General features: G+C 41.8%; 2 protein-coding genes and 1 long non-coding RNA gene across 9 annotated transcripts; 2 read left to right on the top strand and 1 right to left on the bottom strand.

Moving 5' to 3' along the window:
• The first annotated feature begins 1,744 nt into the window (after positions 1-1,744).
• Positions 1,745-3,260, top strand: LOC140593330 (uncharacterized). 3 transcript variants are annotated; one of them, XR_011993626.1, is made up of 4 exons: positions 1,745-1,763; positions 2,425-2,569; positions 2,694-2,786; positions 3,007-3,260. It is a non-coding gene; the product is annotated as an uncharacterized lncRNA (long non-coding RNA). The 3 variants fall into 3 exon arrangements; XR_011993625.1 differs by lacking the exon at positions 1,745-1,763 and adding an exon at positions 1,780-2,086; XR_011993627.1 differs by lacking the exon at positions 1,745-1,763 and adding an exon at positions 2,299-2,332.
• A 581-nt stretch (positions 3,261-3,841) lies between these two features.
• Positions 3,842-15,647, bottom strand: mepceb (methylphosphate capping enzyme b). 2 transcript variants are annotated; one of them, XM_023797660.2, is made up of 5 exons: positions 15,371-15,647; positions 9,038-10,792; positions 6,983-7,201; positions 6,188-6,311; positions 3,842-4,919 (listed from the first exon to the last, which is right to left on the bottom strand). In XM_023797660.2, the coding sequence occupies exons 2-5, from the start codon at positions 10,745-10,747 to the stop codon at positions 4,864-4,866; spliced, it is 2,109 nt and encodes a 702-aa protein (XP_023653428.2). In that variant the 5' UTR covers positions 10,748-10,792; positions 15,371-15,647; the 3' UTR covers positions 3,842-4,863. The 2 variants fall into 2 exon arrangements, with proteins under 2 accessions (XP_023653428.2, XP_023653427.2); XM_023797659.2 differs by lacking the exon at positions 15,371-15,647 and adding an exon at positions 10,944-11,716.
• A 337-nt stretch (positions 15,648-15,984) lies between these two features.
• LOC111836412 (uncharacterized) lies at positions 15,985-24,991 on the top strand. 4 transcript variants are annotated; one of them, XM_023797665.2, is made up of 15 exons: positions 15,985-16,347; positions 16,568-17,178; positions 17,951-18,041; positions 18,202-18,268; positions 18,628-18,752; positions 18,954-19,064; positions 19,385-19,505; positions 19,819-19,891; positions 20,275-20,379; positions 20,535-20,609; positions 21,638-21,716; positions 22,021-22,076; positions 22,783-22,831; positions 24,101-24,273; positions 24,406-24,546. In XM_023797665.2, the coding sequence occupies exons 1-14, from the start codon at positions 16,332-16,334 to the stop codon at positions 24,271-24,273; spliced, it is 1,752 nt and encodes a 583-aa protein (XP_023653433.2). In that variant the 5' UTR covers positions 15,985-16,331; the 3' UTR covers positions 24,406-24,546. The 4 variants fall into 4 exon arrangements, with proteins under 4 accessions (XP_023653433.2, XP_023653432.2, XP_023653430.2 ...); XM_023797664.2 differs by having other exon boundaries at positions 15,992-16,347; positions 24,101-24,212; positions 24,406-24,669; XM_023797662.2 differs by having other exon boundaries at positions 16,005-16,347; positions 24,101-24,217; positions 24,406-24,991.
• Positions 24,992-25,061: the final 70 nt, after the last annotated feature.

The following is a 25,061-nucleotide window of genomic DNA, read 5'->3' as shown; positions in this document are numbered from 1 at the left end:
TCTATTTCCCTCCACACTGTAATGAACTAATTTCTGCTTGCAGATGAAAGTGTATTTGAAGAGAGAATCCCCCGGCTGATTAAACTCCGAAACTATGCACTCGAGTCTCAAGTGTTGGATTATGGATATCCCTGCCGTTCTCTGTCATAGCAAACGTGTTTCTAGGAATTATGGCACCTAATCTCTTTTAAAATGTAGCCGAGTTATTCCATCCATCTATCTACAATTGCTTATCCAGTAAAAGATCCCACAGGGCACAAGGCAAGGGAATACTATGGACTGGGTGTGAGTCCAGTCACGTCTAGTCACTTGATTATCATTTCACAAAAATGAAATGAAATGGCGTTTCTGCCGAGCAGCAGACAGCTGCAACAAAGAACATGTATGTGTCCGTCGAAGGAAATACACAACCGGATACTATGAGTGATTTAAAGATGCCAGTTCACCTAGTCCACTGTTTTTCAGCCCTGAAGGAAGCCCAAGGAAAATGCTATGAAATGAAATGAAATTAAATGAAATGAAATAAAAATGATGGAAAATGCTAACTCCACAGACAGAGCAGGGAAAGGAATCAAACCCCCAAGTTGTGTAGGGACAGTGCTACCCTCCGAGCCATGCACTGTGCCACCCTAAGTCAATTACTTTTTAATGAAAATTATATCTATTATATTCACAAATTGATTTTTATATATTGGCACAAGTGGAAGGGGAAACAACCAGGCTGTTTTTAGGCTAGTATATTGCTTTACTGGATTTCATTCACACAGGGATTTTGTGGGAGACTTTTTATACGTGAGGGGTTCGAATAATGCTGTATAAGTCCTTGACATATTGCCGCTTTTCAGATGACTCCGCAGAGACGGATCTCATTATCTCAGCCTATAGTGAAATTTCAGTCAATGGAAAATTACAGACAGCTTCAGGTGCTAAGGCAATGCTGACTAGGTCATACAAGCTGCCCTCTGCAGTAACTAAAACAACACACCCACTGCATCCTGCGGATGAACACAGATAACAGCAACGTGTCTTTCATCAGGGGCAGACCGTCTACTCTGCTTACTTCCCTCTAAGCTGTTCTCATTGTCACGATTATTCCCTTAATACTTCTCCTCAAACTACCAAAGCTGCTGATAGTTTTCCCTCCAAAATTGCCACACTGTCTGTCTCCCCGTCTCTCTCGGATTACGGGAGAGAAGGAGGCCGTGGTTTTGGAGACGTCTTCCTTCTCTGAGGACGTGCTACTCTTTCTGCCGGCTATATGGTATTTTTCTGAACTAATTCCAGTTAAAAATGTCCATGGTATTATGGCAAGGGACTCAAACCAGCAACCTTTGGCGTTACAATCCCATGTTCAGACATCCAGATCCACATCCCCTCATCCCCAAGCTCCAAGAATCATTGGTTTATTAAAAAAAAAATGTCTATAACTCTGGCCACCCAAGACAGAATTCAGCTTATCCCAGTATAATGAATTTCTATCCACACTGTCATGAACTAATTTTGCTTGCAGTTGAAAGTGTATCATGATAGGCTAGGGCACACTCCGGATGGGATGCCTTATTGTATATTTGAGGGTGCCATTAAAAATTACAAAAAAGAAAGACAAAACTCCTGTACAGTGCTTTAGGCATATTTCTATGTCATGTATTCTAATCTACATTTACATTTGAACATTTTCTAGTAGCGAGATTTCCAACTGCCATTCTTCACCACTAGGGGGACCTACTGAGTAGGTACCCGCCCCAGACTCCGACTGAAAATAGGTGTGGATTGTAGTTGAAATTTGTCCTTTGCATGGTTTCCTTAGATGGTGAAACGTATCGCTCGTTGTGCGCATTTCCCCCAACTGGTGGCCATTCACACGTCCAGCCGGAGATTCCCTATCTGTGTGCTGAGAAAACGCAAAACAATGTCCCGGCATCTAAATACGCTTTATGTCGCATAACTTTAACGATTAATGAGGAAGAAAGGACATAAACGGTTGATCTGGTACTATTAGTAGAAAGGATGTGCTTCGGACTTCCCAAGATCAAAACATTGCTGCATTTTAGCTTATCTATACTTAATTTTAGTAAGCAATAGAAATGTAAGTAAATTGAAAGAACTCTTCCATTTGGCATTATCTTTTAAAGATAACCTAAACCTGTGGTTTCCGATTAAAATCTGGATGAAACGATAGTGATATTTTTAAACAGTATTTAAAATAAGTACGAAACAAAGTTGCTTCTCCTAGAAGCATGACTAAGTGAAATTAATTTATAACGTAAAGTTTAACAACAAAAACTTATACATTTTGGGAGGAATACGACCAGACCAACGAAACTTCTCGAAGGTCGAATAGGCATCGTTAGGTGCAAAACAACGTTTATTTTTAACACGTATGATTCTGTTTATAATTAACACTTTAACATGCTGTCCTTGCAGATCTGCACGGTTTGTATCTGCAGGCGGAAGCGCGCTTCTCTGCCGGGTTACTGAAGCCAGCGCGGGAAGCGGCTAATGCATGGCGGGGGCGGATTGCAGCAGCTTCAATGAAACCAGGAGGCAGTACCTGGAGAGCATATCGCTGGTGTGCATCTTTCTAGACAACTGTTCTGTTTGTATGCAGTCTTGTATAGCGCAAGCGTTCATTTGCCTCATTAATCAGTAGTAAGGTGGCATTTTGAAGTTTTGCTTTCGTGTATCTGCTGCAGAATTTGACTGAAGCTCGATCCTTAATGGTGCAGCTGAATAGTAACCTGAAGGTCTGGGCTGAGAGAACGGGGGAGCTGGATAGTCTGACTGAGGTGAGCATACGTACTGATGACGGTAAAGCAGTAACGTGCTGGGATATTCATCTTTAAAAAGTACAGATGTTATTATACAGTAGTGAGTCGGTCTCACTGATAGCGTGGCGATTCCTCCGTAACTTGTAGTATAAAGAGATTAATTTCCTAGACGCACATATATACTCGGGGGTACTATACACTGTCCTCAGACTTAAACTTGCGTTTCATTGTGTTCCAGGTATGGTCAACATTTCAGAATCGACTGGCTTGCCTGTCTTCAGCGTTTCAGAACATGGATGATGTGAAACCACGATCAGACTCACCAGTTGGACCTGGGACTGCTGACTGATTTATTCCAGCTACGTTATTGCATTGGAATATTTTTCATGCAGTTTTTACAAAACCTGCTGACATGATCTTAAGTGTATTGTCTTCACGTTTTGCACCTCCGTCCGTTTACAAACATTAAATATTTCACTTATTTGATTGGTACAGCCCTACAATTTTTTTACTATCATCGACAGGATTTTATTCTGCAGCTGAACGTTAATATAGCGCTTCCGTGTATCCTGTTAAAATCATTGTCCCTTACCAATAGCCGGAGGCAGATTGTTAAATAATTATCTGTATCGTCTATTTCAGTTTCACGCAAGGATTAGCACTTTATGGGTGTCACATAGAACCTGGTTGAGTATGGTATTGTCTTATAACCTTTTTTTTTTATAATTTACCGTAACTTCTAAGGAACTGGGACTCATCGTTCATTTGCATACTGAATACAAAGTCATAATGCCGATAACACACACTTACAGATCATTCCATTATTTAGTTTTTCAGCAGATCAGCCTGCTCCACCTTAAGTTATGATTTTGCACATTTTTAACAAGCATACAACTGTAAGTTTCTCAGAAAAATTATAATTCGACTCTGTAGTAGATGGTAATGTGCAGGAATGGTTTAGTGCACTTGTATGCTGTGTGCAAGTATATGTTTTCAGGCCAGAATAATTTTTTTTGTTGCTGTGTAAACTGATTAACGGCTGAGCAAACATCCACAAGACATGTATACCAACATAAGAGAACAAGTTAGGAATAGTTTTATTCCTCATCACTGCTTAAAACATTGACAACACAAAAAAAAATCTGTAAAACGTTGCAAAAGGGATGAAAGGGTGTGTCTGTCCCACAACCTCTATATGCTACCACTCACCGAATAGTAGTACTTTTTTTTTTTTTTTTGAGTTGCACCTGAAGAATTTGGTGGCTGGTAAAAAGGTTGATGCCCTGACAAGAGTGAACATTCTGGAAAGGATATGTGAAACCCAAAAGAAACATTTAATCTGGTTTATCTCAGGCTGGCCCATACACATTTAAGCGTTGCAGATCTGGGTTGGTCGGAATGCAAACAGACCCATCCAGGTCTATATCAGCCTTTCCTATCCAGGCCTCGAAGATTTGCAGCCAGTCCATGTTTTTGCTCCCTCCCAGCTCCCTAGGTGGACTGTATGGAAGGGAGCAAAAACATGCTGTGTGGGTCCCCGAGGACAGAGTTGGGAAACAGTGGTCTGTATGGCCATCTTTGAAAATACCCACAGTTCAGTCCAACTCTTGGCCTCTTCCAATTGTCTGTAGAGTGTCCTTCCTCCAAGCCGAAACAAATCCAATGTCCGTGTAGAACAACACATTTTCTTCTCAAAGAAGCAGGTTGCCAGGTATATACAGACATCTGTGGCTGCTTTCAGTTACGGAAAAGCCAGACAGTTTTCACATCCCAGAGTCTTAGGAGGTTTGAGATGCATTTTCGTCACATATAGATGCAGCGTAAGGGCACAGGATGAGAGCAAAAAAAATTTTTTAAATGCTGCTTTTAATGCATTTGTCCGCCTGTGCCTACTGATGATTTAATACTTTTAAGCAAGCAAGTAGTTTTAAGATATTTCCATCACATCCTACATCCCACGACGTCCCTTTTTGATTTCTGATACAATCTTTGTTATAATGCTCAGGTACAAGCCTCGATGTTTGTTCTAAAAATCTAAAGCGTCACACAAAAAAGTTGGTTTTGTTCACGACTTCTTTTCACACCTTTCAGGATTTCATTTCCTGTAGGATGAAGGTCCTTTGTGGAACAAGTAAATTGCCCGCAGAAACCCTGGAATAAAGGAGAGGAAAATGTTATACTGGACACTAATAATTCCCCACACCACAGCCAGAGAGCTCGAACTGTTGAGCAAAATTCTGACAGAAAAAGACACTTTGACAGATTTGCCTGCCCATTTTCATTAATACATGCAAGATAAAGGTTAACCCATCTTTCACTTCCCCTTCCACTTCATAGCAACAAAAGAGTCAGGAAATGTACCAGTATCAAATGTTTGGCTACAACATTAGCGCCTTGGCATTAAAGTTACTGGCCCCGCCCCCTTCCTGCCACGAAGGCTCATGTCCAGAAAAACGTGCCTACAGGGGTACAGTGTGACGGGCTGAGAACAACGGTGAACATTCATGCAGTCTGCAGATCTGACGGTTGAGGCTCGGGGTTAGCAGACGGGCCTTAGCACCACAGGTGAAGATTTCGGGGCCAGAGAGTACCAATCCAGACCAAGATTGTGTTTCAACCAACCAGCTGAGTACTCTGAGTGTGACTTGGTCTGGATTTGTAGTCTCTGGGCCCGAAATCGCCACCTCTGCTTAGCGCCCCATCAACGTGGAGCAACGGGAGCAACTTGTGCCCCTAGTTCCCGCACAGTCAACATAATGCTGCGTTTCAGGACAGGCTGGTCAGAGACCCTAGCGGGGGGGGGCAGATGCTGGGGAAGCCCTCGCGCTTTATGGACTTGGTCGTCTGCCAGACCTGAAGCTGACACCCGCACAATAATAGCAAGTGAATGGCTATTGTTGATTATGAAGGGAAAAATAAACAGGATTATGATACCATTGTACTTGCTTAGTGGATAATTTTACCCAATGCATCTTACAAAATTATACCCAGCTGGGTGTTTTACTGGTGAAGGTCAGGTTAACTTCTGGTTATGAGTCTGTTATCACTGCACTACCCGCTGGTCCTAGCAAGACAGTGCTGGGATTATTGGAAGAACTGAATAATACTATTATAATGGGGTTATTTTTTTAAATGAAAATCTCAAAGGTAATCTCATCCAAGTTCCACAGGGGTCAGTGTGAGTTTTACGAGGCACACAATGCTATAATCTGAACACTGGGTACTACTCCATGTATCTAATTGCAGCTTGTTTATGGGCTTTGGTAGAATGCAGGCTTTACATGAGGAACCAAACCAGTACCAACTGGCTAATACAAACACTAATGTCCCTCTCCGAATCACAAAATCACATTGTCCTCCAGCTACAACTATACAACCAGGGTGGGGGGTGGGTATTCGAAAGCTTATGGCTGACTGACCTTTAGACATGGTCTTGGGTGTGCCAATGAGTTCATAGCTGGAGAAGCCCACTTCTGACGTAAGATATGAGCTGAACTGATCAGGTTTCAGCCGAATGTTGTAGTAATTCTTATAGATGGTGTCCTGAGGGGGAGAAAAGAAAGGTTATATTTACACACACACACACACACACACACACAAGGCTTCTAACAGTACACATTTAGCAGAGGAAACACTGATCTTCACTTGCATCCGCATTAAGTGCTCTGCAATGCTATGCTTTCCTCCATAAACTATATATACACACACACACAGAGGAAACGCAGGAACACGGAATCATCGGGGGGGGGAATCACTGCTAAACAAAATGCTTGAAACTTTTTTGGGAAACTGTCAAAGTGCATTCTCATATGTTACAGGGACCCCGTGTTCTCCAACCCCTACGCATCAAGCAAGGGGGTGCGACCAGAGTCTGCACTGGGGCCTTCGAACCTCAGCACTGCTATATATTCGCCATATAGTCGCCATAGATTCACATGCGCCGCATTTCGGCGCATTCAACGAAGAACAAGGTCATACTTAATGCAGAAGTGACATACAAGGGCATTTATGTAAACAAAAAATAAGAGTAATAATAATAAGCATAGTGCCACGTCACCCAAGCAACAGCACACTTAGTGCCCAGGGGCCGAGGTGACACTGAAGCGACGAATGTCACAAGTGGATGCCGTTCCAAACCACACCCTTAATCCTTCATGGATCGTGCACCAGCAGGCAGGAAGGGAAGCCCAGATTCTGGGGAGGGCACCGCCTACCGTGAGCTTCTTCCTCCTCCCATAGGAGCTCCAGGGCTGCGGCTCGAGGATGAAGAGACCACCGGGGCGGAGCTGCCGGAAGGCCCGTTTGAAGAGGCGCTGCAAGCCGGCGTCGCCCCAGTTCAGGTGCACCCACTTGGTGAGGCTGAGGCACAGGATGACGTCGTATTCTGGCTGCTGGGCCTGCAGGAGTGCGTCGCTCTGCAGGACGTAGTTCTCCTGGGGGGGGGGGGGGGTGAGAGACCTTGCTGGCTGTCACACGTCTCATCCGAACGACAGCATGCAGCTGCCGGACCTTTCGCTGCCATAAATCCTTCCTCCCCTTGCGACTTTGGGAGGTTAGGAATGCCTGCACTGGGTGTCAGCGTTTACGGCAGGTCCCAGAAGGGGAGGGAAAGAATAACAGCAGCCTAACGAATTCTACCAAGCAGACACTCAGCTCTGTGAAGGCGAAAGGACACATTCTGGTGCTAGTCAACGATGATTCAAGTCAAAATAAAAGGCTAATTTTTTCTGCTTATTTATTCTTGGAATGTAAGGATCCTGCAGTCAACATAAAAAATTAACGCAATTCAGCTATATCTCACTGAACTGTGTTTAAAGGAAAAAGCACAATCCATTTGAACCTTCAGAAGTATGTTGCAAGATTATCTGTGGCAAGCTTTTTTTTTTTTTTTTCTTTCGAACATTAATTATCCTCACCAAAACAAACACCATTACCAGGGCTATGCACCATGGAGAAAAAAAAATTATATATATAAAAAAAAAAAAATCCAATTCTGGTTTAATGTTTTACACTTCGTAGAAAAGCTATTCAGCAGTGTTAGTGAATCTGACACCACGCCCACTGACAAAAGGACAGATGATAATTGTGTCTTTTGAGATCCTGCACGCACACCCACAAAGGGCGATATGAAACACACACACAGCCAGACACACAATGAACCGTAAACAGGACTCCAAACTGACGATACACAGGTAGGCTCTAGATTTATCGGCTCTCAGAGCGAACAGCCGGGCTTAAATATCCTTCTGCAGACAGGCCCAGAGTTGTACTTGTGGACGGATAAATCACTCGACAGTGGGTGTGACTCTGGGTCCTCTAAAGCTCAGGGAAGAAAAAAAACCTGTCACATGACCACAACTAAATTCTTTTAACTACTCATAAATACCACCTTCATGCATATTAAAAAGAACAGTGTCAATTATCCTGTTGAAATACCAAGTGGGCCGTATTACTTCCCTATCCCCATCTGCAGCTGTGTGTTGGATACAAAGGCATCTAGCGGCAGACAGACTGCGAGGAGAAAGCAGCCACTGTGGAGAGAGCTGCACACTGCAGGCCACAGCTGGGAGAGAGAGAGCAGGCCTCAATCCTAGACTGAGGTAGAGAGAGCAGGCCTCAATCCTAGACTGAGGTAGAGAGAGCAGGCCTCAATCCTAGACTGAGGTAGAGAGAGCAGGCCTCAATCCTAGACTGAGGTAGAGAGAGCAGGCCTCAATCCTAGACTGAGGTAGAGAGAGCAGGCCTCAATCCTAGACTGAGGTAGAGAGGACAATGGTCCTCAGCCCAGCTCCCAAAACATAGCACAATAAAGCCAGCACAGCCATAAACAGGGGCATACACAACATTCCCCCTACAAATATTTCCATTTGCACGACAGCTGCGTGAAAATGCATCCGGCAGTAGTTGTTCTCTCTGCCTGTTGATTTATGGTTTCCCTCTCAAGTTTGCCAAGAGAATCAAGACAACATCTGTTAGTGTCTAATTTATCTGACGTGGACATTGTCATACGGAATGCCAGCGTGGGGACGGAAGGTGGCACCTGGTAACGTTCTGGTGACGCACACTGTCGGTCACTCAGAGATTAATTATAAAGAGGAACAGCAGAGAAAGGCAGAGAACATGCTGAAATCAAACGATACGCCACCCCAAAGACGCTGACTGGCACATCGGAAAACATGTCCAGGGGCCAGGGATGCGTTTCAATTTCAGTTTCTGCTTTAGAAAGAAATGTGGCGTAAGATGGCCCCAGATTCCCCTTGGGGACTTACCTTGACAAAGGTTGCATTAGCAGGAAATAACTCATTCCCCGTGACAAAGATAGGGGGCGCTGCTATGGGACCCCTGCATATCCGAAGGGAAAGGGGGAAATAGCTTGCAGAGAAGGGCTCTCTACCCGCTTCCCCTGACGGTACCCCTTCGGCCTCCATGTCCTGCGTGCGACTGCCGCGTGGCTCTGTGGAGACCCCATGCTCCCAATGGTCTGTTTTGGGCCCCCGCCGGGCCTCCTGGGTCTGTAGCTCCGACAGGAAGTGCCGGACATTCTGCCGGGCGGCACGCACCAGCCCGCCGTCAATATCCAGGCCCAAGATACGGGCTGGCTGCATGTTCTTGGCAATAGACAGAGTCAAGTGGCCCGTATTGCACCCAAGGTCCAGCACGACCTTTCCACGGAACCACTCCGGCCGCAGGACTCGCATGCGCGGGTCCTCGCACAAGCCCGGGTTCCGGTACCCATAATACTTGCTATAATTGCCGTACTGGAACTTGCGCTCCTTGCGGCGATTCAGGCTGCGCTGATGTCCATGATGGTTAGTGACGGCGCCGTGCCCGTGGGCCCCTCCCACCAACGGTGTGTGAAAGGTTTGAGAGCGCCCCCTAGTGGCCCGCCCTCGTGCTGGCTCCACGCTGCCTCTCTGGGTTGAGGGTGTGGGTGGGATGGAAGAAGCATCTGTCCTGCTGGAGGTGCGCCTGCGTTTGCGGTGCCGGGAGGAGGGGGGCTGGCAGGACACCACCGATGTCAGGCAGCCTGAGCTCCCGGGAGCTTTTGACTGCGATTTTTGGGGAATACTGGTGGTCTTATGAGAATGTCTGCAAGGCAAAATAGGAGCCACTACCTCATCTCGGCAGTTGATGGACGTGTTCAGTTCATAAGGCTGCGGCGACTCCAGAACTGAGGTCACGCTAACTAGAACAGCACCCTCTCTGGGGGGCTCTGGAACTGCATGGACCGCTGTGCTGCTGAGTGCAGCCACACAGTCCTCAGCAGCCTTTCCCCTCTCAATCTCACCGGAGTCCATCTGTGCAGCTGGCATCCCTCCTACCCCCCCGTGGTGCCGGTTCCGGTGTCTCTTCCTGCTCTTCATCGGGGACACGAGGATGTCATCATCTCCCCCAGCACTGTTGAGGTTGAGTGGATCTGTAATGTCCTTGGGGATCAGGATCTCCACCGGATCATGGCTCTTGGCGGGCAGAGGTGACGACTTGGGCGTCTCCGCGTTCAGGGTCCGGTTCACCTCCTCGTCCAGCAAACTGTTAAGGTTCAGCGGGTCAAAGATGTTGCCCCCCAGCAGAAAGTTAGTGGGAAGAACGGGGTCGCTCTCCGAGTTGGCTCGTCGCCGCCGCTTCCCGTAGCCCGACTGCTTGAAGCTGGCGTTCATGCTGTAGCGCCGTTTGTTCAGCTTCTGCTGCTGTGGCTGGTGTTGCCCATTTTTGGGGCGCATGGGTCTGCCGGCCATCCGCGCCCCAGACCCCGAACACTCATCCCGCCTCTGGCCACCAACGGAAGTGACATTCACGGCAGAGTGCTCGGGTACGGTCACCGTGCCTGCCAATGCTGTCATAGTGGCACCTCCTGAACTGACAGCCACGGCAGTGAGGGACCTGTTACTGCAGTCGGCAAGTCTCTGGGCTTGTAGGTGGCCCACAGGATTCTGGCCGCCATCACCAGTCAAAACAGTCTCTATCTCCATCTCGATCATCTTTCACTCAACAGTCCAGAATGTGATGTTGCTGCTGGCATTGATCTTAGAAAAAAAAAAGCAAAAAGAAAAGACTTTAGCAACACAGTTCCTCCTCGCTGCAAAAGCAATCAAATGCTAATAATCACCTCATCCCGATTTTTTAATGCACACTTCTCAGTCAAACTATCTGCTGAGCAGACAGTTGTATACTTACTTAATGATACATCACTTCCTCGATTTATTTTAACGGACCATTTGATTTGTTGCGGAGCATGTTGGTTTCACTTATTCATTCCCTACGGTACCCAAAAAGCACGTTGTCCTTCTTAAAAACAGTAGCTACATAACTTCTTCTGTGTCTGTAAGCACAAAAAGGTGTATTGTTTCAAGCCCTGAAGTCACTGAGAAAGCGCTTTGGGAGAAGTCAGGAGGGGGGGTAAAAATCGTTGTGTACGTCCGACACCGTCGACCCAGCCTCTCCTTTGCGTGCTGTGCGTGGATACGCCTCCCTCGCATTAAATGAATGGACGCTTTTTTGCATAAACTCGCCTCTCTGTGCAATACGTCACCAATGCTCCTGAATTATTAACTTACGACGAGAGGTCGGAAAAAACATATAAACACACATACAGACTCTTGGTCCCGCTCGCTCTTGCACACACATCAGAGCCTGGTCGTCGTCTCCGGCTTCTTTTAGCTGCCCAGACCGGACAGGCATAAATATTTTTACAAAAAAAATAAAAATAGCAACAACAGAGGTGGCAAGAGATTTAAAAAAACGTGCCTGTACTTCTATAACAATTAGTTATTCAAAATATAATGTGGATCCAATTCCAGCGAGTGCAATCTGGAAAGATCATCTACTCCAAAATTTAAAAATAAGTATTTCAATCGTAGTTCTAATTTTGAGCGTGTACGTTACAGGCCTTCAATACGACCGCATATTTTATAAGACTCTGGGTGTCGAATCGAGTGCCCCGTTGCAGAGTCTTGGCAGCTTTTATATTGCACTCAACCTGGAAAAGACCGACGGGCAGCCTTACAAACCAATCAGCACAAGCTCTGGAGACCGACCTCCCTAAACGAACCAATAGCATTGAACACTGGCTAAAGTGACACTCCCCATACATACAGCAACCCCAGCCCAATAGGTATCCGATTCTCTGCCTGTCTGCAGTTTCCGCTTTTCCCTTCCCCCGCCTTAGTTATCTTGCATACGAACGCACTTTACAAAAACAGGACTTGTGTTTTCAGAGTTGCATACTAACAGCACGATTCTTGGTCCTTTTAATTAAAAAAAGCACTTTAAAAAGGTATCCTATCATTATCAGTTTTAAAATCGAGCAAAATCATTTAATGTGATGTCGTGTATTCAAATGACAAATCACTATAAATTATTATTAAAAGAGGGTAGTAAAATGTAGACAATATACACTGCACGTAAAACAGTTATATCAATGATCGATATAGCTACAAACATAGGGTGTATTAAACGCCCCCTCCCTCTCTCATATTTGTGGCGCATCAATCACGTCATCAAGGCACGCTTTTGTTTCAAAGATGTAGTTCAGTCAGTATTGCAGACTACAGTATAACCGAATATAAAATATGTTTATACAAGTTAATAACTTATTAATGACAAGTTCGAATAGTAATTTTTGCAACGCATATTACATGTTTTTTTCTCAGTATGTTATGGCATTATTTGTAATGCAGTAAATGTTATTGTACATTGAAATATGGCAAACATAAATATGCCACAATATTTATGGTGCAGCTTAACGTGGCAGCAGGTACATCCATCCATCTTCCATATCTGTTTATCCAAAGCAGAGTCACAGTCTGGAGCCTACACCAGGTAGCACAGGGCACGAGGCAGGGGAACACAAGTGCACACTGTTGGTGACACGGAGACACCAGTTCACCTAAGCCCGACATCTTTAGATGGTGCCATTGCAAGCAGTAGATGTATCTTTTTCACATTTTCGGTGGGTGTTGTCCTTAGTGAGATATGATTCACAGCAAGGGCTTTACTGTCCAAGGAGAAGGCAACAAAACTCTTTACGATTGTGACAATAATCTTTAGTGCACTCAAAAATTAAGTTGTTTTTTATGATTCTGCATGATATGTCAGTTACATCTCCAGAACAATAAGAAAGTAATGCAACAGAAAAGTGTCGTGCGGAAAGGCAGAAACCCTCTAAACATCAATTCAGTAGGTTAAGTCTGGAGTGAGACTATGATAAGGAATAGGGCTATTACCTTTTGAACAATGATAAACATCATATAATAATAACTTTGCATGATTGTAGCCATATTTGTAAGAAAATTTGCAGGGTTTAATGCCATAGAATGGCTTGAAGGCCTGTAAACCATAGCAAGCAAGCAAAAAGTACCAAAGGCAAGTGAAACATTTTATGACCCCAGACACTTGGAACAACTGGCAAGAGTTCGGATTATTTCAAATACTTCCAAATAGCTGTGTTTTGGAGTTGAATGGATATCAGATATACACATTCCAGAAGCATCACTCCTGTGACTAGTAATCAAATTCTATTAAAGGACCAATACAATAGAACTACTATAGCTAAAGCAGAGCCCACACCAGACTTCAGTAAAACCCATCATATCAAACCTGCAATCTGTTTATGTGCAAGAGTTACCTTAATTCTAAGTGATGCTACATTTAATCATTCCATTTTTGTGATTATAATATTTATTGATTTTAAAAGAAGAGAAGCAATGCAAAAGCATTAAATGGATGGCGTACAAACACAAAATAAAACAAAAGGGAAAAAAAGAGGTAGGTCATGACACTAGTGTCACAAAATAAATAGGCACCACTTCCAATACATACATCAAATATGTAAAACAAGGAGCTCATAATCCGAAGTACTGACAGTTTACAGGTTATTTTGAATAGCTCTTGAACAACACATCCAAAATTCCACTTTGGATAGGCTGCCATTGCTCAGCTTAGCTATGATCTCTTCCAATGAAACACTATTCAATAAACGCCTGATCCAAAAAGATCCTATGTTAGTCTCTGGGTTAAACCAAAGGTGAATTTTTTTTTAGCAGCAGTAAAGCCAGCAAAGACCATGCGTTTGTTACGTAAAGAGAGAATACGTGAGGTATCGTCATTCAATAAACAAAAGCAAGGGTCTAAAACAAGGTGAAAACGAGTGAACTTATGCAATAAATGGATGGCAGAGGTCCAGAAGTTTGCAATAACAGTACAATCCCAGAACATATGGAGAAGAGTGACTATGGAGCTATGGCAAAGACTACATCATGGGCTGTGAGACGAATTCATTTTAAGACACTTACAAGTAGTTATATAAGCCCAGAGGATGGTTTTAAAGTGTATCAGTTGGTGAGCTACACATTTAGAAGCTGGATTTAAATTCACCCAGACTGTTCCCAATTAGGATGCAAACCCATCCATCCCAATTCTCTTTCCCAGATTGAAGCAAAATGTAATGGTTCCATAGCATGCTCAGCTATTCAATTATATAAATTAGCGACCAGTCCACTTGAGCCATAGCTAGACCTAAGCATGGCCGATCTCAACTGTAGGTAAAAAGAGTAGAATGAACCTAATCATTCTATTTTCACTGTGCCATTTAAAAATCCTGCAAAAGGCAGAGTTTGATATATAGTAATCATATTGATTTTTTTGCTGAAGCTGGCTAACATCTAGGTAAATCTTTGCCTGACCTTGTCTTTTAATCAAATGTTCGAATTATTTAGACTACTGGAGAAATTTCTAGATAAGAGAATGTACAACACACTGAGGAATGGACACTGCCTCTGGTTTTCCCACAAGGTATTTCAGCTGTATGCGAGAAATGTGTAAATCTGTACAACCTACAATTCATTGACATTATGCAATTGATCTTGTCAGTTCTTCAACATGGAAAACCATGTTATTGACCATGACATCAATATTAGATTTATATTATGAGCTGATTAAAGTTTAAAATCTGTTGCTAAATAAAGAAAATCTTTTCGAAATGTGAACCCAGGTATTAAGAGTGTACCATTCTCCCAACCCAGCCCTGCAGCAGGAAATTTCTAAATAGGAAATGAATTTAAGAGGAGTCCCACACCAGTTTCACTGGGATTGACAATCGTCATAACAGAAAGTACTTTTCGCTAAGGAAACTTAAGACATCAGTGACATTAAAGGTTCCAGTCTCCTTTTGAAGTTATTCAATATTAAGAGAAAAAGTGAAATAAAATTCCTGTGAAATTGCTGTCTGGTCCGATGTTAAGGTAATCATATCTATAAAGACAGATTCGTTTTGTATCATCCATAATCTGCTGTGCAAGTAATACCATATTTCATTCCTAAAATAAACTATAGCATATAGTTTATTCTGCACAAAGCCGATAAGACACACTAAACTACAGCTTCTTCCCGAGTTACGGTGGGATTACATATTATAAGCATTTTAATACAGTACACTTAACCTAATAAACATCATAGCCTAGGCTAGCCTACCTTAAAACATGCTTATAACACTTACATTAGCCTACAGTGCGGCAAAATAATCAACACAATAAATATTTTATAATAAACCGTTGAATATGTCATGTAATTTATTGAATAATGTACCGAAAGTGAAAAACATTTACCCATCGTAAAGTGGAAATGTAGTAACTCGGACCGTCGTTTCCCGGAAGCGTCTGTGCATTCATTTTCTGAACCAACTCGTCCTATTCAGGGTCGCGGGGGGGTCCGGAGCCTACGGGTGCAAGCAGGGAACAACCCAGGATGGGGCGCCAACCCATCGCAGGACATATTCACACACCTATGCGCAATTTGGCAGCTCCAATCACCCGAAGGAAACCCCACGACAACACGGGACAACATGCAAACTCTATAGAGGGAGCCGTGGCGGAGTCTGGAACGCTGGCCCTAGATATGCGAGGCAACAGTGCCAAACACTGCACCGCCGTGCCGCCCCGCTTTCTTTAAGTTAAACAACGGACTTTCACTTGTTTTATCAGTTCATTATTCATCCTACAAACGAGGTTTTTAACTTTTCAAATACTCATATATTAATATTTCACATTAAGACTGCTGTCAGTAAGATCCGCGTTTGTAATATTGTAATTTACGAAAGCTATGCCTGTTTTCTTGTAGGATTCCTATGTATGCCGTGTGCATGTGACGTGTCCCCCTCACATTTCATAATTATTCGTTTGGACCCACCCCATATTTGACATAAAATATTAGTTTTATGCCTTTGTGTACCCCCCACATTCAAAATGCTTCTGACGCCATGGCAGTACGTGTGTCACAAAGTCACTCGCTGAGCATGTGTGCCTACAGCTGCTTAGCTGACGTTATGCATGAGTATTTTCATGCCACTGGCAAAGAACGAAACAGCAAATTAGACAACCACTGACCCTCAAGTCTGAAATATGTAAGACATTCGAATTTTTACGGAAGACGCGAGGCTGCCCTCGCGCAGCACTCCGCAACGGCCGCGGCGCGCGAAGCTGCCGCGTTTTGGCGGGAGGAGGTTAGCTAGCCGGCCTAACGACGCTGAACGACGGCTTTTTAAATCTACATTAAAGAAGAACGGTACTGATGGAAATAAATTCAGGTAAATATATACGTAAATATATTAGAATTTCGATTATTTGAAATTCATTTTCCCCACGTCAGTTCATTTTTATCTTGATTTCAATAGTCCAGTTAAAACCGCATACTTTCAATACATATTTATCGTAATATTTACAATAATATAACTTAATTAGAAAGATAGGTATTAACTTGGACACGTTTTTCGTTTGTTTTATTTTGTTTTGTTTGTTTTAAATAAGGTACCAAAGAAAAGCTTGTGCCTGGTAAATGGAAGAACCAGGGCAAGAAGGAGGCAAAGAAAACTGCAGATAAAGATGAAAAAGAAAGAGGGAGATATGGCTGTTTGATGCTGCCTGTACAAAAAGAAAATTATAGTGAGGGAAAGGAGAGAGAATTAGATAAAGGGAAACATATGACAATTACAGCCAAAGGATTTAAGAGTATAAAGAATATTAAGCAAAACAAGAAAGAAAATGAACCTAATGGAGAAAGGAAGGTCATTACAGATGGTAAAGTTTGTAATGGAGGGGTGAAGAGGAAGCAAAAGACAGCTAGTGAGGAAGATTTCAAAGAAGGCTGCAGAAAGACAAATGCGATGGGGACTGACAGAGGAGGGCTGTTGCTACAGCGGGGCAAGGCAGGCAAGAAGCAGGAGGAAAAATGCAAGATGCGCAGCCATCAGGGGCTGGAAGAGAGTGGAAAGAAGGAGAAGGTTGGGGCAGAAAGGATTGGGGGAAAGAAGGAGGGATGCAGGCATGTGGGCACACAGCTCTGTGCCAGGGGGAAAAGTGCAGGGGGGAAGGGGCAGAGCAAAGCAAACCCGAGGAAGGACAATGATAGGAGCAGGAAGGTAAAGCTTGAGGAGGAATAAAGGGCAGTGCGAGGAGAATCAAAAATACACAGATAGACAAAAACAATACAGATTCTGCATTTTCTGGGAAGATCCTCCGTTGGGATACTTTAAATCAGAGTGCTTCAACCTCCTAGGGGTCTGTGGGATGAAAAGCATTGTCAGTATTACCATGTAACACAGGACCCTCTCCTCCCATTCAGAGAGAAAAATATTAAATGCAGCCCCACCCACTTAAATTTGTGCGCATTACAGCTAAGGGGTCCTTATGATCTGGTCTGCATTCATTTGGGGACTCTGGTTTAAGAAATGTTGGCATGCCCTTATATAGAAAATATACCATCACGGCACAATACATGACATATACATTCAAAGATCAAATCATGCATGCATGGAAAATATTTGCCCCTCAACACTGACCAAAGTCAACATTTTAAAATAAAAATTCTTTATGAATGATTCAAAATTATTCTATTTCAGATATATAAATATATGTGTCAAAGTAGAAACAGTTTCAAGGCAGTGAGTTAATGTATACTTGTGGTCTGTGCATTAGGAAGATGTTTGTTCTGCGATGGTCATTTTGCTTATGTTTAGTTTACGTATCACCAGTGCAGGTACCTTCTCAAAACTGGGAAGGAATTGGCTCATTTTGTTTTAAAGGACACAAAATCAAACCTCAGAAGAATGAAATGTAAGCACATGATACTGATGAGTCACTTCTTAGGGATACAACCTGTGGGCCTCATAGTCTTGTCTGTGTCTGCTGCAGGTTCCCTGCTTCACCAAACAGATACTTCCTGATGCCCAGCTCCACGACCGCTTCCAGGGTTTCCTGGATTCCTCGTTGGAACACTGCTTAGGTAGGACAGAAAGGTGCTAGCGTTAAACATATTACTTGAGCTTTTAAGTGAAAGAGTTCTAGAATGTATGCTTTTCCCCACTTTAAAAACACAATTAATGGAAATCTCCAATCAATCACAATGATATTACTTTTTAAAATTAATATCTCTGTGTTTGCAGAAGATGCCCAGATGGTTCTGAATGAAGTGGAGGGTTTGCAGGCAAAGGTTGAAAGCAGCCATGACAGGTAAAATAATCTTGCAAGAATTTATTTGAAGTACAGCCTGACTGTACCCTATACCAGAGATTTATAAGGATATTAGTAGTTTTCAAAAGGCTAAATATTGGTAATATGATTCCATGTATAGTTTGTACACATTATCCACACATTACCTGCACCTTCTAATGCAATGAGCCTCTCAAGCAATTACATGAAGATGTTATTGAATGTCTTGTTATTAAGAGACTGCACTTCCTCAGAAGTGGATAGCATGGGTGAAATCTGATAATTGTTGACTGGTAGCAGAGGACTTCTTCCACCAAATGAGTTTTAGTGAAAGCACACGTGTGAGAATGGTTAGTTCAGTCAGGTGTCGTGCCTGTCAGGTCCAAAGAGAGCAAGAAGGAAAAACTTCCCCGAGAGAGGAAAGAGGCAACTGTACAGAAACCTGAGGCAAAGAAAGAATACAAGGACAGGCTAGAGGAGCATACTGAAGATCAATGTGAGCATGGTTGTACTTGTACCGTCTTTTTATTACCTTTATTTCCCATTTTTGCTTGGTTGCATTAAAGATGAACACTCATGAGTAATCTTATAAAAAATCATTTTATTGAACTCATTTAACCATCAAGTAAAATTTTAAACATTTATCAAATCAGAACCACAACTTAAACAACTTACCGTTTCATGTGTGTCTATGTCTGTGTGTTAGATGACCGATGGGTCCAGTGCAGTATAAGCAGGTGTAAGAAGTGGAGAAAGTTGGATAAGCATGTAGACCTTTCAGTCCTGCCCCCAAAGTGGACCTGTGTCCAAAGCTCAGGTATTGATCTGATTGATATCATGACGCAGTTTTACCTTCACAACAGTGGCACATTTGAAAACGTGTTCTGTTTATTTCCTACATCGTTCCCTTGAATATTTTTTTCTCCTCTGGTAATAAACCAGAATATCTCAGTGGAGTTTGTGGTCCACCAAAGTTTGAAAACATGCTCTCTTTATCTTCTGCATAGTTTCCTTGAATTGTCCTCTCATCTGGTGATAAACCAGGATACCTTAATTATGTTAGTGGCTCAGTAACACTTGGCAAATATGACAATTAAATGTTTTCAATGGTTGGATATGTGTCCTTCTATTGTGAAGAGCCTGACTGCTACAACTGCAATTGTCCAGAGGAAACCTGGAGCGGCAGCCAGGATGATGTAGTGCATAGCAGCCTAGTTCCTGGGTCTCTGGTGTGGGCCCAGCTGCAGGGTTACCCCTGGTGAGATATTACAAGTTAAAGTTGTTTTTTCACCATGTACACATATCCAACAGGTTGGTAAAACAACATCATGTGTGACCAGATTTTTTTTGTTTGATGCAAAAAGTATAGATAAAGTTCCAGTGTAGTATATTAGTAGAATGTTGTTATAGAATGCAATTAAAATATTTCAGCATTGCAATATTATTTTTCTGGTTAAACAGTAAATTATTAATGTATTGTGTCTATACCCATGTTTATTTGTAAGCAAATACAGACTAGTAGCCTTGGTGTGTGGCACACTGTGAGTGTTTGTTTGTGTTTATGTGCTTAGGTGGCCAGCAATGACAGAGAGCGACCCAGACTCCAAGTCCATATTCCTTTTCAATAACATAGACAGGTTCCCAGTAAGATTCTTAGGAGCCTTAAGCAGACTGCTATGACATTTTTTCCACTTTTCATCAGTTTTCAGAGGCACTACAAAAATTATAATAAGAGTATCCTATGAACATAATCAACTTCCAGCACTGTGTGCCTGGACCCCTAAAAATAAGTACAGCTCACAGGATGTTATGTTTTGCAGATCAAGCAGATCATAAAGATATCTCTATTGTTTTTACAATCAGGTGTATGACTCAAAAATAACAATTTTGAGGAGTGTTGTTAGTTATTAATATTGCAGTATGATTCTTTGTGTACTGTACTAGCAGGGTTATCTATGTATTTGAATGTTGAAGCGAAAATAAGGTTAATCTGTGGTCTTCAGTAACACTTTTTCCTGCCCCTTAAGTCCAAGTACCATGTGACATTTTTTGGAGACCCAGTCACACGTGCTTGGATGCCTTCCTGTAAAGTGAAGTCCTTTGAGACATTCTCTGAGACAACGGCTCTGAAAGTGAGTTATCTCACCCATCATGGTTCTATAGCTTGAAAATAGTAGAGTTGTCTAGTGGACATCTACAGTCAGTCCTCAGCCAGACAAAAACATGACATTCCAGTTGAGTCAACTGCTTTGTGGACACTGATATCTTCCTCAACTTTGTGTGACAGATGGGGAAAAGTTTCAAGAAGAAGCTCCATGAAGCCATTAGAATGGCTAAGCATGCCCAGGATCTCTCCCTGAAGGTAAACAGGCACAAAATCAGCAGAAAACGAAAATTTAAATCATGAAAATAGTTTTATATTGAACACAATGTATTCAACTACAGAAAATAAGTAATAAAATAAATAATAAAAACTGTATATATTGTAACTCAATATTCAAGTTCTAATTAAATGATTAGCTATATTTAGAACATCCATCTTTTAATTGCTTATCCTGGTCAGGGTTGCCTGGCGTCTATCCAAGGCAGCACAGGGCACATGGTCAGGGTCTGGACAGGAAGCCAGTCCTTTGCAGGCACATACACACAGAATAATTTAGAGACACCAAAGAGCCTAATAACAAGTCTTTGGGCTCTTAGAAACCAGATTATTTAGAGGAGATACAGGAAGAACATGCAAACTCCACACAGAGCAGAGTTCTGAAGCATGAGGCAGCAGTGCTAGCCACTGTGCTGGCCGCCCAAAAATTGTTATTGGTATTTTATGTTTTTTTAGAATGGAATAGTTGGCAACCTCAAATTAAACCATTAGAGGGAGCTGCTTCATCAACTGCTCTCTGCCCATAATCCCACAGGTCTGTAATTTTGTAACAGAACTCAGTTCTTGCTCAATTATAGCAAAGTGAGTTGCCATGATGTTACAGAACTGTTACTGGCAAACAATAGGTCATCTTCATTTAGTCTGAAAAACTGCTTTCTGATCTGGCACTGAAAATTTCAATGAACCTTATTTTCATAACTTAAAGGGACATCTTAAAATGACAAATAATCTGACCCTGCTACATGGAATCAAAATGTTCTTAACAATCTCTTTTTTATGGCATTATTCTCAGATTTTTTTTTTTAAAGCTAATGAAATATACACACTATTTACAAAGCGATATGAGGAATAGATCAATAATAGTATTCGTAAAATAATAATTAAATCAGCGCTTACAAGTCGTAAATTCATTGCAACTCTGTACTGGATAAACAGTTATGGAAAATGGATGGATGGAGAGATTTCCTATTTACAGTAGCAGTTTAGATTTCTGTGTATTTATTGTGCAGAGTCGACTATCACGTTTTGGATTCAAGAGCCGCTACACAGTGGACAGGGATACTTCCAAGGAAGATAATGAAATTTCAGGTTTTCACACAAATGCACCATGATATTTCAGGATACAGCCATGTATATGCACCATATTACTTCAGGTTTTCACTCACACCTTCCACACACACACAAGCATTTCCCTTTAATCATACACCTACACACAGGTTGCTCTGAAGAAGGCTACACACCTCCACAAAAGTAAATAATAAATAAAATTCTGTATCATTTAAGCTGTTATCGCCCTAGAATATGTTGTTTAAAATTTCACTATTGTATGATTAAGACACTCTTCAGTTGCAAAGTATTAATGTTTTATTTCAATTTTAAATTTTACTTATAGAACTAATGCAGATTTTTGAGCATCTAGAAGAGAGGAAACAGGTTTGGGGTAACAAGGTAAACAGAGATTTTGATCAAGCAAACATACTAATGACATCCCTGTAAAAGATGATCATCAATACCAGATTAACCTAATCACTCTGACTACTAATATACTAATAGGTGCCATTAAGTTGCTAATTATCCTAATTAATATGCAGTAACAGATTATGATTATGCAGCAATATGTGGTGTTTTGAGCCAGCACTCTGATATACAGTAATCAATGATGATGAGAATCATTATAGTGCATATATGCAAGGGGTGGGAAGAAATATCGATTTTATTATTAATCACAATACTGGCTTTGACGATTCAACATCAATTCACAAAATCACAAAATCAATCTTGTTCATTTATGCCTTTCCTGTGTGAATTTGAAAATATTTTTGCTGAATGTTTTTTTGGTTAATTGTTTTACATGGTAATGGACATTATGTGAAAACTAGAGTACACTCTTTGTTATGTTACATTAACAAAGGTGAATGCTAAAAAATGAATTAATTTTTTTATTTAACCAACAAACAAAAGAGTGTACTCTAGTTTTGACATAATGTCCATTACCATGTAATCTACATGATGAATTATTTCTCAAAAAAAATTGTTCTTAAAAGACATTATACCAAAATTAAATTGAATCAAACTGGGCACTTGTGAATCAAAATTGGATAGAATTGTGAGGTTAGGGCTGAATCCCGACCCTAACTCATACACTTTTCAACAGGGGCATATTGGTAGGACTAGAAGGAATATCAAGAAAAAGACATCCAAAGGTGAGGATCAGAAGAAGAGTGAAATGGAATACTCTAAGTATCCAAAACTGACTGAGCACTCCAGTGGATAAACTTTTGAAGATCGGGATTTAATATGGGAAAATGCTGTAGGAAATACTATGTTTTTCTTTTGTTTGTGTGGGTTTTCTCTTAGCACATATGTTTCCTCCTGCAGTCCACAATCACATGGTTTGTCTATAAATCATTGTGCCCTGTGCTTCCTGGGATAAGCTTCACCTTCCCTGTGAACCAATAATGCAGCTAGGTTAGGTGATTGATAGGCGATGGGAATGGGTGGATGTATGGATGGATGGATGGACATGGTGTACGTAGTAAACCATTTTGACCATGTCATTTTTAAGTATACTCGATAGATAAAAGTACTGGGCCATCACACCTACAGGAACTTTTATGGCATCATTCTAAATCCATAGATCCATAGATTTTATATTTATATATCTGAAATAGAATAATTTTGAATCATTCATAAAGAATTTTTATTTAAAAATGTTGACTTTGGTCAGTGTTGAGGGGCAAATATTTTCCATGCATGCATGATTTGATCTTTTAATGTATATGTCATGTATCGTGCCGTGATGGTATATTTTCTATATAAGGGCATGCCAACATTTCTTAAACCTAAATCCATAGGCAACAATATGGAGTTGATCCCCCTTTGCAGCTTTTGCAGCTATCACAGTTGCCACTTTTCTGGGAAGGCCTTCCACAAGATTTTGTAGTGTGTCTGTGGGAGTTTTTGCCTTTTCATCTAGAAGAGCATTTGTGGTGTTGGGTAGTGATGTTGGACGTGGAGGTTTGACTCGCAATCTCCATTCTAGTTCATCCCAAAGGTGTTTGATGGCATTGAGATCAGGGCTCTGTGTGGGCCAGTCAAGTTCTTCTACACCAAATTCACCCAACCATGTCTTTATGGACTTTGCTTTGTGCACTGGGGCACAGTCATGCTGGAACAGAAAAGGGCCTTCCCCAAACTGTTCCCAAAAAATTGCATGTTGTTCAAAGCTTTGAACAACTATTTGATTTTTGTATATTCATAGTGGAATATGTAATTTAGGAATGAGATTTCTTAATTCACATCTCACCAAGAATATGTACATTAGCAAAACAGTAAGTTCATTTTATATGTAAGTTTGTATCTGCAGGGTGATATTTGTTCGTTTTAAATGGGAATCTTTCCATGCTTCAGTAGCGTATGGTTGGTAAACAGTGGGGGTTGAATGCCTGATGCGGGCGTCTTCTTTTCCTCAGAGCATGTCACTGTTCCCCATGGGGAACCACTGGAACAGGGCGCAGGAGGGGGAGCAGAGGAAGGGAAGGAGAAAGCCCCAATTTCCTCAGTTCCCAGACCGGATGCACACAGGAAAGGCATGAGTACTGTATACCAGCTCAAAACATACAGCCAAACAAGCAACAGATCATGAGTAACTACTGGCTTTGAAAATTATTAAATGAAAGCAAACTATTAACGAAAATCTTGAAATCGTTCTGTTCTCCCAGTGTTCACAGCACTGTCATTCTCCTATTCACACAAATTTTACGTGTTTACTACACAGAACCGCAGACTATTTTCAGGGACCAGACTGTCCCAGAAATACCTGTAGGTGGAGGAAGAGGAGAGAAGGAAAGTCAGAAGCTGGTGAGTCTGGATGGAGAGAAAACACTGAGAAAGGAAGTTACTGAGAAAAAGGGTGCCGGCTGGGAGATGAAAGAAAAGAAAGGAGGGATTACAGCAAAGAAATTGTGCAGTCAGAGAGTGAAGTTGGAGGAGAGTGCGGAGGACCTCGTACAGGAAGACATGGAGATCCTGAGCTATCAGGACATTTTCAAACAGGCAGAGAAGGATGAAAAATATTCCTTCACGTTCTTTGAGGAGGAGTAATTTAATATGCTCCTTTATTTAAACATTTCCTAAAGATGCAAACACCTAAAGAAATTTTATTAAAGTGACACATTTTCACCAATGATATAAACTAAACATTTATCTCAACTTACTTGTTTGTAATAGTGCTAGTTATATTTAAATTTAAAACGATCTGGGGTCAGAAGTTTTGTTTTCAGAGATGGAGTACTTAATTCATTGAAATCTTTGTATTTGCAGTATTTGGCGTTGAGTTATTTAATATTAAACAGTCTAAACCATTTTGCATAACGCATCCATTTTATAATGTTAATTTGTACTTTACTGAAAACATCAATCACAGTGACAACC

Source organism: Paramormyrops kingsleyae, chromosome 10 (genome assembly GCF_048594095.1).
Source record: "Paramormyrops kingsleyae isolate MSU_618 chromosome 10, PKINGS_0.4, whole genome shotgun sequence".
NCBI classification, from domain to species: domain Eukaryota; kingdom Metazoa; phylum Chordata; class Actinopteri; order Osteoglossiformes; family Mormyridae; genus Paramormyrops; species Paramormyrops kingsleyae.
This window is presented reverse-complemented; position numbering and strand designations above follow the sequence as displayed.

What these genes read in the sequence shown, in the direction of transcription:
- mepceb (XM_023797660.2), bottom strand. Translation starts at nt 10,747, where the DNA reads ATGATCGAGATGGAGATAGAGACTGTTTTGACTGGTGATGGCGGCCAG. An exon ending in CTAATGCAACCTTTGTCAAG is followed by an intron (nt 7,202 to 9,037) that starts GTAAGTCCCCAA and finishes CCCCCCCCCCAG; the next exon opens with GAGAACTACGTCCTGCAGAG. An exon ending in ACCCAAGACCATGTCTAAAG is followed by an intron (nt 4,920 to 6,187) that starts GTCAGTCAGCCA and finishes CCTTTATTCCAG; the next exon opens with GGTTTCTGCGGGCAATTTAC.
- LOC111836412 (XM_023797662.2), top strand. An exon ending in GACCTGTGTCCAAAGCTCAG is followed by an intron (nt 19,065 to 19,384) that starts GTATTGATCTGA and finishes TCTATTGTGAAG; the next exon opens with AGCCTGACTGCTACAACTGC. An exon ending in CTGAGACAACGGCTCTGAAA is followed by an intron (nt 20,380 to 20,534) that starts GTGAGTTATCTC and finishes TTTGTGTGACAG; the next exon opens with ATGGGGAAAAGTTTCAAGAA.